This window comes from Oreochromis aureus, linkage group 20 (genome assembly GCF_013358895.1).
Source record: "Oreochromis aureus strain Israel breed Guangdong linkage group 20, ZZ_aureus, whole genome shotgun sequence".
NCBI lineage: Eukaryota > Metazoa > Chordata > Actinopteri > Cichliformes > Cichlidae > Oreochromis > Oreochromis aureus.
The window spans coordinates 28,984,753-28,998,222 of record NC_052961.1 but is presented as its reverse complement, the minus strand read 5'-3'; the positions used below and the strand labels follow the sequence as shown (position 1 = coordinate 28,998,222).

The following is a 13,470-nucleotide window of genomic DNA, read 5'->3' as shown; positions in this document are numbered from 1 at the left end:
CTCAGGTAACGGCCGCTGATTGCTGCACACGCACAAGCACGCGGATAGCCTGTAGGCCATTACATCTGTTCACACAATTCCAGCACTTACCCATGATAACCTCTCCACACACAGAGCCACATATCACAGGAGACGTACGGCTCCTTTATGTTTTTTCTTGTCTCGTTTTTTGGAAATAAAAAAAAGTTTTACTGCTTCCACTTCCTCGTTTTGTGATGCAGTTTTATGTCTCGAGGCTATTTTCTTTATCTGTGTCTGTTTTTGTTTTTCTTAACGTTGCAAACATTCTATTTATTGCTGTTCAGCTCACTCCTCCTCCGCCTTATATTCATCAACTGCGTGGAGTCATTAAAATGAGTAGGTTGTGAGTAGCCTTAGAAGACATTAAGAAGGCAGAAGGCGGTGAATTTGAAGACCACGAGATAGAAAGAAAGAAATAGATAGATACTGGAGTCGTGCCATTGATTTTTTTTCTTGTTGTTTGTTTACTTTGTTTAAATGAAGCAAATTTGCTGCTACAACAAGCTTTTTTAATCGCCTTTACGGTTTGGTCCATTTCTCCTTCCGTACGTTTTGACGTACACGGATATACGTACGCGGAACCTCAGTTGTAAACAAAAACGGACAATCACAACTTTCCTTTTCTGAGCTAGAACATAATAAAAACAAACACTGGTTTATCTCGTCAATTAGAGTTTTTTAAAGGTAAGTGTCAGCACGATAACCATGTAAAGTTACTCGGTGTGTCATGATGTAGTGATAAAGACAAGAGATGATTTGTTATGTAATCTCTCCAGCTGTTGAGTACTCTGCACTTAGCCGCTAATGCTAGCTAACAGCTAAGCTGACGCCGAAAACGCTTCGTTCGAACTAAGTAGATAGCGAGTAACTTCGTACCCACTTAAGTTTCTACGTGTTTATTAGTTAACTTCCATACTGCTGACGAATTGGCTACATTTAAGAAAGCAAAGTAAAATTATTTCGCTTCGGTACAAACAAAGGAAGCAAAAAAATAAAAAATAAAAAACTATTGGACGTTCTCTAAAGTGTATCACGGCGTATGTTTACAGGCCAAGAAAAATAAACAATTAAATTCAATTAGATTGAAAAAAACAAAAAAAACAAAGCCGGGTTAGGGGATAGCCTCCAAAGAAAAATCCAGAAAGTTTCGAAATTGAAATTGTTAATTTTCAAGAAAAAAACAGAATAGTATTTGGCAGAATTAAAGTCAAAAAACGTCGTAAATTATCTGAGATAATACTGACAAATTTATATATATATTAAAGAAATGAAAAAAAAGTGTATGCTGCTTTTGAAGTAAAGGTACACTACTGTGAAAACGTCTTGAGCCACCCCTCATTTCTTTCTATTTTGCTTTCATACAGTCAGACTGTCTGAAAGTTTGTCAGTCACATAACGGAACCGGCAGATTTTGGTCCCAAATAAACTGGCACACTGTAAAAGCATACGTCAATAGAAATACACACATGGGAACACTATCAGTCATGTACTGGCCAAAGAAGAGCTTTGATTGTCCTTCAAGAAACTGTTCCTGAAGACTACTTTAAAAAAAATACTAAAAAAGCTTGCCAAAGGGAGTTCAGACTGTGCTGAAGAATAAAGGTAATGGTAAAAATTGCACTGGGTGGTTATACTTAGGAGCATAAATGTGTAAACTTACGAAAAGGAAAAAAAACAAACAAAAACAGATATTTGCTAAATATAAAGTGGCAAAGACAAACAAAACTCACACAATTAATAGTAAAAACATAGAATATTCTTGGGGAATATAAAGTCACAATTTTAAGAGGAGAAAAAATATATATATATATATATATATATATGTTGTTATTCTTTCGTCAGCATATTTTGACTAACAACACTGATACTATGGGTGAATGGCGAAAGCCATAAGGACTCATTAGTGAGGATGTGGAAGGGTAATTTAAAAATTAACACCTGTCACATATTATTTGATCTAGAATGGTCTAATATGCCATCTGGTTGAAATATTAAAAAAACAGAACTATGTCTTTCCTTAGCCTGTCATCTCCAAACTACTATTTCTCTGTCATTTAAAAAAAAAAGGTTGCAGACGTGTGGTAGTCTTTCATGAAGCGCCTGCTCACTGCCACAGGGAGACGCACTGTGGTGTTGTAGGCCTGCAGACACGAGTGCGGCCAACATGTCGAGGAAACAGACGCACAAATCTGTGCGGAGCAATAAAAAGAGCGAATTGGAGCGCAAGAGGGATGAAAGGGCAGCACGTCGGGCCATCGCGAAAGACCGCAAGAACCGCCCTCAGGATGGCGATGAAGGTGCAGAGTTTGTCAGTTTCTCCAATCAGCTGCAAGCACTGGGGCTCAAGCTGAGAGAAGTCCCTGGAGATGGGTAAGAGCCAGAATATCAGACCTGCTCTCTCTGTGTGGTCCTGCATAAACTGATTTTTCATTTATTTCAAAGTGATCAAAATATTGTGTGAACTTATTATGTGAACATGTGAACACCAGTGTTGAATCTGTAAGTTGCATTAGCTTATTGCTGTATCAAAAATAGTTTTGACTCAGAGGGAATCGTGTCTAGTAGGTGAGGCTACTATCACAATGTAGGTAAACAGGAGATTGTTCATATCCTATAACTTGGCCCACCACATCCCATGTGGTGATATCTTGAAACACGATTCTGGCTTTAGATTGGAGCACCTGGACTTGTTTTAAATTTATTTGGATGCAGTTTTTAAAAGAGCTTAAATGTATTAAATCTGTCCTAAAAATGCCATGTGTTTATCCTTTATATAATCAGTTATGAGGGCTCAAAAATGCTTGGAAAAAAATCAGGCGGAGCAGCTCTCTTTGATTTAAAAATTTGAACAACTTTTAAAGACTGTATATTAAACCCTTCAACCACAGGCAGTCATTTGTCATTTCCTTTTGTCCTTTAGGAATTGTCTGTTCAGAGCTCTAGGCGACCAGTTAGAGGGTCACTCCCGGGGCCACCTGCGTCTTCGCCAGGAAACTGTTGATTATATGACATCCCATCGACAAGACTTTGAGCCCTTTGTTGAGGATGACGTTCCCTTTGCACAGCACTGTAAGAAAAAACACAAAAAAACAAGCGGGTAACATCGGCTACATACGCCAAGAAAACAATGTGATTAGCTAGACTTACTCTAATTGGCAATTCACAATCTATAATAGTACCTACCCTATATTGCCAAAAGTATTTGCCTTCACACCTATACAAACTTGACTGACATCCCACTCTTAATCCATAGCGTTTAAAATGGTGTCAGCACATCCCTCACAGCTGTAACAGCTTCAGCTCTTCTGGGAAGGCTTTCCATAAGGTTTAGAAGTGTTTACGGCAGTTTTGACCATTCTTCTAGAAATACATTTGTCAGGTGAGACACTGATATTGGATGAGAAGGCCTGGCTCGCAGTGTCCGCTCTAATTCATCCCAAAGGTTTTCTATTGGGTTGAGGTCAGGACTCTGTACAGGCCAGTCAAGTTCTTTCACACCAAACTTGTGTGGAAGAAGGCAAACACATGTCAAGGTCCACGTCTGTGTGGACTTGTAAAGTAAAGAGCCAAGCCCAACTTCTGAAAAACAACTCTACACCATAATCCCCCCTCCAACAAACTTTACACTTGTCGTAATGCAGTCAGACAAATACTGTTCTGATGGTAACTGCCAAACCCAGACTCATCCACCAAATTTCCAGATGGAGAAGTGTGATTCGTCACTCCAGAGAATATGTCTCCAATGCTTCACAGTCCAGTGGTGGTTCAATTTGCACCACTTCATCCAACACTTTGTATTGTGCTTGAATCCAGCTGCTCTGCCATGAAAGCCCATTCCAATAAAGCCCATTCCATGAAGCACTCTACACATGGTTCTTGAGCTAATCTGAAGGCCACATGAAGTTTGGAGGTCTGTAGTGCTTGACTCTGCAGAAAATTGGCAACCTCTGTGCACTATGCACCTCAGCATCCGCCGACTGTGGAATATTTAGTAGCGAGGAAATTTCACGATTGGACTTGTTACACAGGTCCAGTGATCTCTGGTGGTTATTGCTTCTGGGTGACAGATGTATGTAAGTGGCCTGTGGGAGGGACGAGGTGTCACAAAATAAATATACAATCTCTTAGTTTAAATCTTTTAGTTTAAAAATGTGGAAATACTAATATATACAATAGGACAGCTTTAGTCATTTTAACAGACAGACTTTAAGAGTCATGTGTTGAAAGTTCAAGAGAGCAGTTGTGGCAGTAACAGCTCTGTGCTTCTTTTCCTTGCAGTGGCCAATCTTTCTCAGCCTGGTACTTTTGCTGGCAATGATGCCATTGTGGCGTTTGCTCGCAGTCAACAGGTGAAAGTGGTTATCCATCAGCTCAACACTCCGCTGTGGGAGGTAGGAGCAGATACTTTCAAATTATGTCTCCTGATCTTGTGCGCTAATATAATTTGTTATATGATGTCTCTGTGGCACACCACGCTGTTTATATGTTGTGTTTTTGTTGCAGATCAACGGTTCAGAGAAGCAGGTGTGCCGAGAGCTACACATTGCCTACCGCTATGGAGACCATTATGACAGCGTGAGACGGATAGGAGACAACTCTGAGAGTCCTGCTCAGCTCCGCATAGAGGTGTGGTGTCCTACCAGACCAGTACTTAAAGAACAGTTAGCTCCCAACTAGCACAGTCTTTATATGTCAACACTGCACCCAATGAACCGTCTTCTACTAGATTTTTTCTGATGTTTTTCTTGTCGTTGTTGTTCCCAGAATATGCAGAATTCACATGGACAGCAGCGTGAGTTTGGGGACGGTCAGAGAGACAGGCACAAAAAGTCTTCTCCTACAGCGTCAGAGGAGGACAACGTGATCCTGAGCTCCATCAAGAATCGAGGGATCCAGGGTTAGAAGTTACATTTAAATTATTAGCTGGTGGAACAAGTAGACTTCTGTGAGGGAAAGCAACATAATCTTCAGAATCATGAATGCTTTGGATTTTTTTCACAGCTAGTTGTTGTATTGATCACATAAATATCCCGGCATTGAACTGAGACTGTTTGGATGACACTAACAGAAACAGATCTGATTGTATTTGCGTGTTTATATCTTTTCTGCCTCAGGTGATGAGGAGAACTTACTTCAACTGAGTGCAGCAACAATCAACGCTGAGTGGCTTGTTGGCTCTGCGGTGGGCCAGTCCTGCCAGGGGCAGTGTGCCTCTGGATCCTGTTCAGCCTGCAGAGCTGCAGCCGCTCACTGCAGTGATCCCACCCAGACAGCAGAGGGCAGCAACTTTCAAAAATCCAAGGTTGTCGACACAAGTTTCACGCTAATTATTTGCATTATAAAGGAGCCTGTCTAGCTAAATCAATATTTTATACTTCACATTATACATGAAATAGATTCACATTGGTGTTCTTAACTTGTGAAATATATTTTTGCAGCATTGGTCATGCTTTAGCAGTTTTAAACTTTACTCAATGAGCATAACTTACTTTTTTGTTTTTTTTCGGTCACCCCAAGGTCTCCAACAAGCAGAGGAAAGAGCAGCAGCGGCTCGAGAAAAAGAAGCGTCAGGAGGAGCGGCATCGACAGAAGTTCCTCCAGAGTAAAGGAAGCCAGGACCAGAACCAAAACCTGCCAGACTCTGTTACTTTAGTACCAGCTCTGAACACTCTCAGCATATAGACTGGAGCATGGCCAAAAATACCTTCTGCTACTCTTGCTACCGGTGGCTGTCCACAAAGTTTTGCACATAGTCAAAATTTCAGTCACATTGGATAACTTTTCCTAAGGAGAACCCTCTAGCATCTTTGCAAAGAGTTTAACGGTGCCTGTAAGCTGGTGTGTGTGTGTGAGATGGATGGGCGAATGTTGTAAGAGACGAGCGAAAGCGCATGAGTATCAGTATTTCTGTTGGGATTTTGATTTAGTTCCATCCATTCCTGGTGTTGGTGTATGTAGAAACTGCTCAGATGTGGTCTAAGTACTACGTTATCTAACTCCTTTCTATTCTGGACATCGGGCTTTTCATGACTACCACACAGACAATCTTGCACAGCCAGGCTTTTTGATTTGCCACAGACATGAGTTTATTCTGATGTTCGTTCTGTCTGTGATCGAAGAATGGATTCATTATTGGGGGGGCGGGGGTGGGGGGCAGACGAAATGATTGTTATACACAATGTGTGTAAGGAACGTGGCAATAAATAATAATAAATCAGATTTACCTTTTTTATTCCTGTGTGAACCCGGTAGTACGCTATGTACTATCCAGGGTGACGTGCTGTTCAAATGAGAGGTTTATGAGTCAAAGTAAGTTCCTGACATTTTTATTAAGTAATGTGTTTAAAGGTATTAGTCAATTTGTCTTTTTCTTTTTTTTTAAATTAATATGGCATTAAGAGAAATGATGACATAATTTTAACAGACACAAAGGAAGGATGCTGACAGCTGCTCCCTTATTCGCCACAGCGGGTAGAAAATGTGCGGGCACTTACACATCACCTTTCTACTCGGAGCTTTTTACTACAAGTGTAGTTTTTCTCTTTACTTTGTGTAACGCTCACACGGGTGCATCAGAGGACACGGGGGGTTCAATATCTTGCTAAAGGATACCTCAACATTTGTCTCTCCTCCAGGAAGCATACTGGAGATTGTTTGCTTCTTAAGAAAATGTGTAAACCATTACACTGTGAAGCCTTTACAGAAGCTTCTCGATATAAAGCAAATGCAGAAATCCTGAATTTAATTTGGTTTCTTGACATTTTCCCACCCCATGTCACTGTCAAGGATCCCACTAATTTGTGCATAATGCTGTAATTTAGTTAGCCAACAACAGTAGTCTGTCACTGGATATTTGTGCACTTAGGCGTAATTATCTTGCACTCAGTAAAGCTGCAGCCAATAAATGAATCTAATATAGAGGGACATACACGTGTTCATATGTTATTATGGATACTAACTAACCTAATCTCATTATGTTTAATATTCCTTCAACCTTGTGTACACTGAATGTTTAAAAAGGGAAGCTATTAAATTACTTCCTGTCGTGAATTCAAGTATTCCCCTGAGAGCCAAAAGGTCAGATTCAGACTGCGTTTATTTCAGTTTCAGCTTTTTTCTATTACCTGTGTGTGATATCGGTGAGAGGAGATCCCCTTAAAATTGTCATCTGAGGCACACAGCTCAACTCACCTGATGTTCTTCTGTTTGTGAGCGGCAGCCAATCAGATGGAAGCTAGTTTAACGGGAGAAGTGCTAAAGCTACTAGCTTCAGCTGAACAGTACATGAACTGAGGGACTGAACCGTAAGAGTATTGTGTAAACGAGCACACCAAGTGCCCCTTGTAGGAGGATATAGCTAACTAAGGCTGCGGTGCCTTAGAGGAAAGAAGAAACTGGTGTGTTTTATGATTTTATATTAGAATAAAATATAATCAGCAAAATAAGTGAGTGGATATCAGACCAAGTTGAAAAAAGAAAGGGAAAGATTAATAAGAGTTCAATCAAATTCACACTACAATATAAGAAAAGTTCATTTATTAAAACCCGCTTTAAAAAATTACATTAATTGAAGTCATGCTGGAGCTCAAAGATGAGTCTGGCTTCAAACACAAACTATGTACATTTTTTCCAAACACACTGTTCAGTTGGAAGAGAGCTTGAAGAATCAGGTTGATGTAAACTTCCAAAATGAGCTCATGTGACGAAATATTAAATGCTAATACTATAATATCATTAGCACTTACAGCCAACAGACTAAATAATGTCACGTGATATTTAAGCTGCCTGTCCTATCAAACCAAGTGAGGCAACAAAAGCTGTTTTATTGTGTTCAACTTTCCGTTTGTGAAAAGATCATGTATTGTGTCTTGTTTTTACACTGGAATGAGGTGTACAGTGGTAAACTGTGTGCTGCAAATTGAGATTCGTGGGCGCATTGGTAACGCAGCAATAAAATTTCAGTCCTAAGGTTGCTTCTTAGTCCTGTTAGCCTCATGAGCCAAGATGGGATCTGACCGAGGGATCAGTAGCTCCTAAAAGTCCTGTCGGATGTTCTCCTTGTTTTCGTCTCCCTGCTGCTGCCGGAGTTGAGTGACTTCGTTTTCCAGCTGAACGATTGCCCGCTCGATCTCATAGTTCTTACTGACCAGTGACACCCAGCTGTTGAGGGCACAAATACACATGTTAAAACAGAAGGGAAACTTCCACGCGTCAGTGATAAAAACATAAACTCTTCCAACTACATACTTAGACTCCAGCTCTCTGAGTTTGGCTCCTGCTCCCAACTGATCGTTCTTACGTTGCCAGTTCAAATCCTGAATTTGCTTCCTGTGTGGCAGAACAAACACACAAACAGGTAAATATTAAAGCACGTTAAACACCGTGTTTTGGAACAAAAACGTTTTGAGGCAATGAACTCACCTGAATTTGTGAAGTTCCTTTTGTGCCATCTCAATCATGAAGGCCAAGTTGCTGAAGAAAAAAAAACAAACACGACACGTGTTAGCAGTATTTCCCCACAGACATCAACACCGTGCAGACTGGATCTCGAGACTGTACGCACTCATTGTAGGCCTTCCATGCGTTGGTTCCATACTGCGACATGAGCTCCAGGTTCTCGATACGGACCGCCTGGTGCTCCAGCTGGGCCATCGAGTTGTTCACGCACTCCTGCCACGCTGTAATGTCATTTTTCTGTCCTGATGAGGGCGCCGGCAACTCATACCTCAATGAGGAAAACATTTATTAAAATACTGGTGATCACCAGTGCTACCCCTCTGCCTAGTAATAATGGATTGCATTTACATAGCGCTTCTTCTAGGCACCCAAAGCGCTTTACAATTCCACTATTCATTCACTCTCACATTCACACACTGGTGGAGGCAAGCTACAGTTGCAGCCACAGCTGCCCTGGGGCAGACTGACAGAAGCGAGGCTGCCATATCGCGCCATCGGCCCCTCTGGCCAACACCAGTAGGCGGTAGGGTAAAGTGTCTTGCCCAAGGACACAACGACCAGGACAGAGAGAGCAGGGGGATCGAACCAGCAACCTTCCGGTTACAGATGAGCTTCCCAATCCCCTGAGCCACGATATCAACACGTCGATGGTATCAACTTGAAAATCCTACATCGTTGTGTTCTTCAATTATCGCTCTCACAAGGTTTTCAGAAAACTTGACCTCTGAAGACGAGGTTGAGGTCACCGAGAATTCGTCTGAGATTTTTAGTAGATGCACCTATGGTATCGTCTGTAGCTGCTATTCTTTAGTTATTGCATTCACAAACTTAGGTGTCCACGCTGCCTGCCCGGGTGACGATAATACCCAATCAGCCTTTTACAGCAGAGGGTTAAACTTTAACATGTGAACCAATAAATCAGAAATGAAGGCAGAAGAAAAAGCAGAAAAATACAGTTACCACGCAGTATTCCAAATATGTTGGAATACTATCCACAATGTACATTTAGAAAAACAACAACAAGAAGAGCTGAGTTAACTGGCCTGTCCGAAAATGTGGAAATCATTTAAGTGCCACATAAAATGTTGAATTTCTATTTTTTTCTTTCTTTTTTTTTAATGTGGTGCCAGAATCATGTATCATGTGGCATGTGACTTGAACAGTTGTGTAATTAAAGAAGGGGAGGGATATAGCTACTACTGAAAAAGCAAGTCAAGTCATATAAAAACAGTTTGTTTTTTTTCACAAGAATCTATGAAATCCTGTGAAAAACAAAGTACATCCATTCTGCTTCCATATGAATTATGACTGTAGCAGCCAGATCATGCCAATCAAATGTAATTTATTAACTGATCATCAGCACCTGTGAGCACCTCTTTAAAAGCTGAAGTTTTGTCAGTTTGTTATAACGATGCTACAGTCCTAGCAACTTGTAACACAAGGTCAGATCGTGAAATGCTCAGAGAAACCGCAAAATGACCAGGGACTACATCTCAGACTCTACAGGCCTCGATTAGCATGTTAAATGTTAAAGTTAATGACAGTAAAATTAGAAAAAGTTGCATTTGAACAAACCAAAACACTTCTGTAACAAAGTCTTTTGAACAGAAAACCAAACACAGCACATCAGCACAAGTGTCTCACATCAACTGTCAAGCACGGTGGATTTTTGCTTGTTTTGCAGCCACAGGGCCTGGGCATCTTGCAGTCACTGAGCTGACCATGAACACCTCTGTATATGAAAATATTCTTAAGTCAAATGTGACCAACAGCTGAAGCTTTGGACAAAAACTCACAGGACTGCACAACAGCAGATCAACAATTTAAGAACCACATTTTGCATCGTCCTTGACAAACTTTAAATGAATGGTTGTGATCTTTGGGCCCTGAGACTACACTGCATTAAAAACATAACTTTACAGTGTAAATCAGTGAATGGGTGAACAGCCTAGAAAGAACTTAGAAGCAGTGTAGTAGGTTGACTTAATGAACTCATCTCTCTTCCTCTGTGACAAATAAGCAAAAAGCTCAACTTGCAGCTAAGCTACCACCAGGCTCTTACAGCTGGCAGGATTTACCTCTTCATACTCAGGAGCTCCATCGGCTGCCGAGCTGCCAACCGCTCAAATTCATTCCTCATTATTTCTGTCTGAAGGGGGTGAGAACAAAGAAGAAGTGCCATTATTTCCTTGTCAACAGCTGAAACCACTAAGAAGGTTTTAAACTGATGAGTTCATCACCTCAAAAGCAGAGAAATCAGGAGTAGGCAGGTAGCTCAGGTAGTTTTTTGTAGGTCGGTATCTTCTCGTCTCTTCTTCGACCAACGCTGCTGCCTGAAGGAGGAAACAGGATTCGTGTTTGGCACGGGGAATATTTTGCAGCCACTGGGAAATTCACTTGAAATGAATTGCATTAGAGTTGCACAATTCACTTCTTGTTACTCGACCACTGAAACACTTTGAGGTTCAGCCTTTTAATTAGGAATTCATCAGTTTAGAAACTGTGGGCCAATACTTATTGGTTAAAAGGTACACTTCTCTTTTTTTCATAAACATGGAAAAATGAAACAGACCTTTAGCGCACATAACTTCTGATAACAGACTGGGACTAGTGAAAAATCAAACATTCCCATTGCTACCATATTAAAATATTCTACTGCAACAACTTTTGACAAATGCAATATTATTCTTGAGCATGAAGGAGATCAATGACTGGACAAGTACAGTCACTGAGTCATTGAGCTGCAAGTTGAGAGAAGAATTTGAGAAGAAAAATAAATGTTGCTGTAAAACTGTTCTAGTCTAATGGACTCCAACTTACAGCAAATCAAGAAAACATTAAATACCGCTCACATACTAAGAGGATAAAATCCAAACATAGGCAATAAACACCCTCATATTTTTGTCAGATTTAAGAAAAATCATCAAGTGCTGAATGAGTAACTGTTTTTTTGCCAAATGATGCTGCACACAATGCCGTGGCAGTGTCAGAGTGCTTTTTTGTTGTCAGCTCTCCTGTTATGCCACTTTGGTGTATGACTGTTGCAATAGCTGCTCTTACTACAGACTGCAGAGCTGCATGACACAAACAGCAGTAATCTGTCTACCTTAGATGTGATGAGAGCAAACTGAGGATCCAGGGAAAATGTCTTGATCAGTGAAGTGTTTAGTAATGACTACGAAGAAATTATTGAAAACACTGACACAAATATATATCAATGTGCAAAAGTCTTGAGCTACCCCTCATTTGTTTCTTGGTCATTTTTTTAAAAGTTGTCTGAAGCAACAGCTCTCAGGCTTTGTGAAGATCCTTCAAACGTTTTCTTTGGACACGGGCTGCTTTCTCACTAGTTTTCAGTGAGAAAACCCAACTTAAATTGTATCTTTAGATACTTTGTCACCAGCAGCCTCTTACAATAACATCTAATTTTTCCCCCCCATTTCTTTTGTTAAATCTACAAAATAAAAATAAAAAATACAAAGAAAAACCCCGATAGAATCCATAAAATATTGTTTTGGGTCAACAAGTTGATTGCCAAAGAGCTGTTAAATGGAAATTTCGTATTTCTCTGCCTGTTGTGAAATTTGAAGAAATTGAACAAAACAAGAAGTGGCAGACCTAAGAACCATCTACTGTATCTGAAAGTCATGTCTTTCAGAAATTAGAAAAATATAGCAGAGACCTGACACCGGACCTGAGATACACATCTGGACCATCATTTGACCCATCTACTGTTCACTTCACGAGAAATTATCTCAGTAGAAGGGTAGCTGTCAAGAACAAATTCTTAAAAATGAGAAAAGGGAAGAAATTATTCAATGAATCTATACATCTATTTCGCTTTTTTATCTAATAAAATATAAAGAAGGGGTTTTTCAAGATTTCATTTAATCTACATAATAAAGACACTGTCCTGACATGCGTCTGGTTAACAGAGCACATTACCCAGCTTCAGAAATCAAACTTATAGTGTCCGCTGAAACATTGCAGTGTGGCATGTAGCATGGTTAGCTAACACGCTGTGGTTGAACTGCCCGTTTACTCACCGCTTCTCTCACACCTGCCGCATCGTAACCTTGGTCGAAATATGGCAGAGCATCTACAAACACTTCTCCAGCTACTGAAGCCGTCCCGGCCATTTTTAATCAGTCTATATATCGTTCACTTTATTGAATTGTCTCGCTTTCTGCTAAATAAACTCAAAACCCAAGTGTCCCTTTTCTTCTTCGTTAATTTTCGCTTCTTCTTTGAATCTGTGCTTTAGCGCCACCGCATGGTTTGGAGTGTTTATCTTAATGTTTCTTCTTTGAAGCGTGGAGCATAGCACACATCGAAATAAAGCATGCCATGAATTCATCATTGAATGTGCAATAAAACATTAATTATTAAATTCCTTTTTTAATGTTCTCTTTTAATTTGTTGTGGATTTTTAATTTGTTGCGGGTTTTTTTAATTTGTTGTGGATTTTTAATTTGTTGCGTTTTTTTAATTTGTTGTGGTTTTTTAATTTGTTGCGTTTTTTTAATTTGTTGTGGTTTTTTAATTTGTTGCGGTTTTTTAATTTGTTGCGGATTTTTAATTTCTTGCGCTTTGCACTTCCCAGCCACCGTAATTAACAAAGTAATTCATTATTTGATCAATCAATAGACATTAAAAATACATATTTTCTACAAACTATTAATACATATGAAATATCTCTAACTGAAAAAGGGTTTACAGACAAATATATGAAATACTTATTAAAAAAACAGCTTGAAATTAAAAATGTAAAAACAGATTTTCAAAATAGTTTAAAAAATACAATTTAATAAGAGAAACAGGTCAATGGAGTTAAAAACTGAAAGACAAACCTTTCTGACATTTAAAATGATGATGCCATCCCTCATTTTTAATTCCATTTCTGTTCCTTAGCTATTGGATTGGCTATTGGATTAGCTTCTCTATTTTGGAAACCCTGACCTCCTCAGCAGTATGTTGAGTCTAAACAATAAA

The 13,470-nt window shown here is 39.7% G+C and overlaps 2 protein-coding genes across 3 annotated transcripts; one reads left to right on the top strand and one right to left on the bottom strand.

The window, feature by feature from the left end:
* The first annotated feature begins 562 nt into the window (after window positions 1-562).
* otud3 (OTU deubiquitinase 3) lies at window positions 563-6,217 on the top strand. Of its 2 annotated transcripts, none has more exons than XM_031728280.2 (8): window positions 563-705; window positions 2,089-2,391; window positions 2,942-3,090; window positions 4,300-4,412; window positions 4,525-4,647; window positions 4,786-4,918; window positions 5,136-5,323; window positions 5,539-6,216. In XM_031728280.2, exons 2-8 carry the CDS (start codon window positions 2,186-2,188, stop codon window positions 5,701-5,703), a joined length of 1,077 nt encoding a protein of 358 aa, XP_031584140.1. In that variant the 5' UTR covers window positions 563-705; window positions 2,089-2,185; the 3' UTR covers window positions 5,704-6,216. The 2 variants fall into 2 exon arrangements, with proteins under 2 accessions (XP_031584140.1, XP_031584141.1); XM_031728281.2 differs by having other exon boundaries at window positions 598-705; window positions 2,138-2,391; window positions 5,539-6,217.
* Window positions 6,218-7,540: 1,323 nt separating this feature from the next.
* Window positions 7,541-12,744, bottom strand: bcas2 (BCAS2 pre-mRNA processing factor). Its single transcript, XM_031728282.2, has 7 exons — window positions 12,525-12,744; window positions 10,719-10,811; window positions 10,557-10,627; window positions 8,585-8,746; window positions 8,443-8,493; window positions 8,269-8,349; window positions 7,541-8,181 (listed from the first exon to the last, which is right to left on the bottom strand). The coding sequence occupies exons 1-7, from the start codon at window positions 12,615-12,617 to the stop codon at window positions 8,055-8,057; spliced, it is 678 nt and encodes a 225-aa protein (XP_031584142.1). The 5' UTR covers window positions 12,618-12,744; the 3' UTR covers window positions 7,541-8,054.
* Between the last annotated feature and the right edge of the window lie 726 nt (window positions 12,745-13,470).

Excerpts from the sequence above, each read along its gene's own strand:
- otud3 (XM_031728281.2), top strand. The coding sequence starts at position 2,186 with ATGTCGAGGAAACAGACGCACAAATCTGTGCGGAGCAATAAAAAGAGC. Across the intron at positions 3,091-4,299 it reads CGTTCCCTTTGCACAGCACT|TGGCCAATCTTTCTCAGCCT; the intron begins GTAAGAAAAAAC and ends TTTTCCTTGCAG. Across the intron at positions 4,413-4,524 it reads TCAACACTCCGCTGTGGGAG|ATCAACGGTTCAGAGAAGCA; the intron begins GTAGGAGCAGAT and ends TTTTTGTTGCAG.
- bcas2 (XM_031728282.2), bottom strand. The coding sequence starts at position 12,617 with ATGGCCGGGACGGCTTCAGTAGCTGGAGAAGTGTTTGTAGATGCTCTG. Across the intron at positions 8,747-10,556 it reads GAGCTCCTGAGTATGAAGAG|GTATGAGTTGCCGGCGCCCT; the intron begins GTAAATCCTGCC and ends TTCCTCATTGAG. Across the intron at positions 8,182-8,268 it reads CTCAGAGAGCTGGAGTCTAA|CTGGGTGTCACTGGTCAGTA; the intron begins GTATGTAGTTGG and ends TGCCCTCAACAG.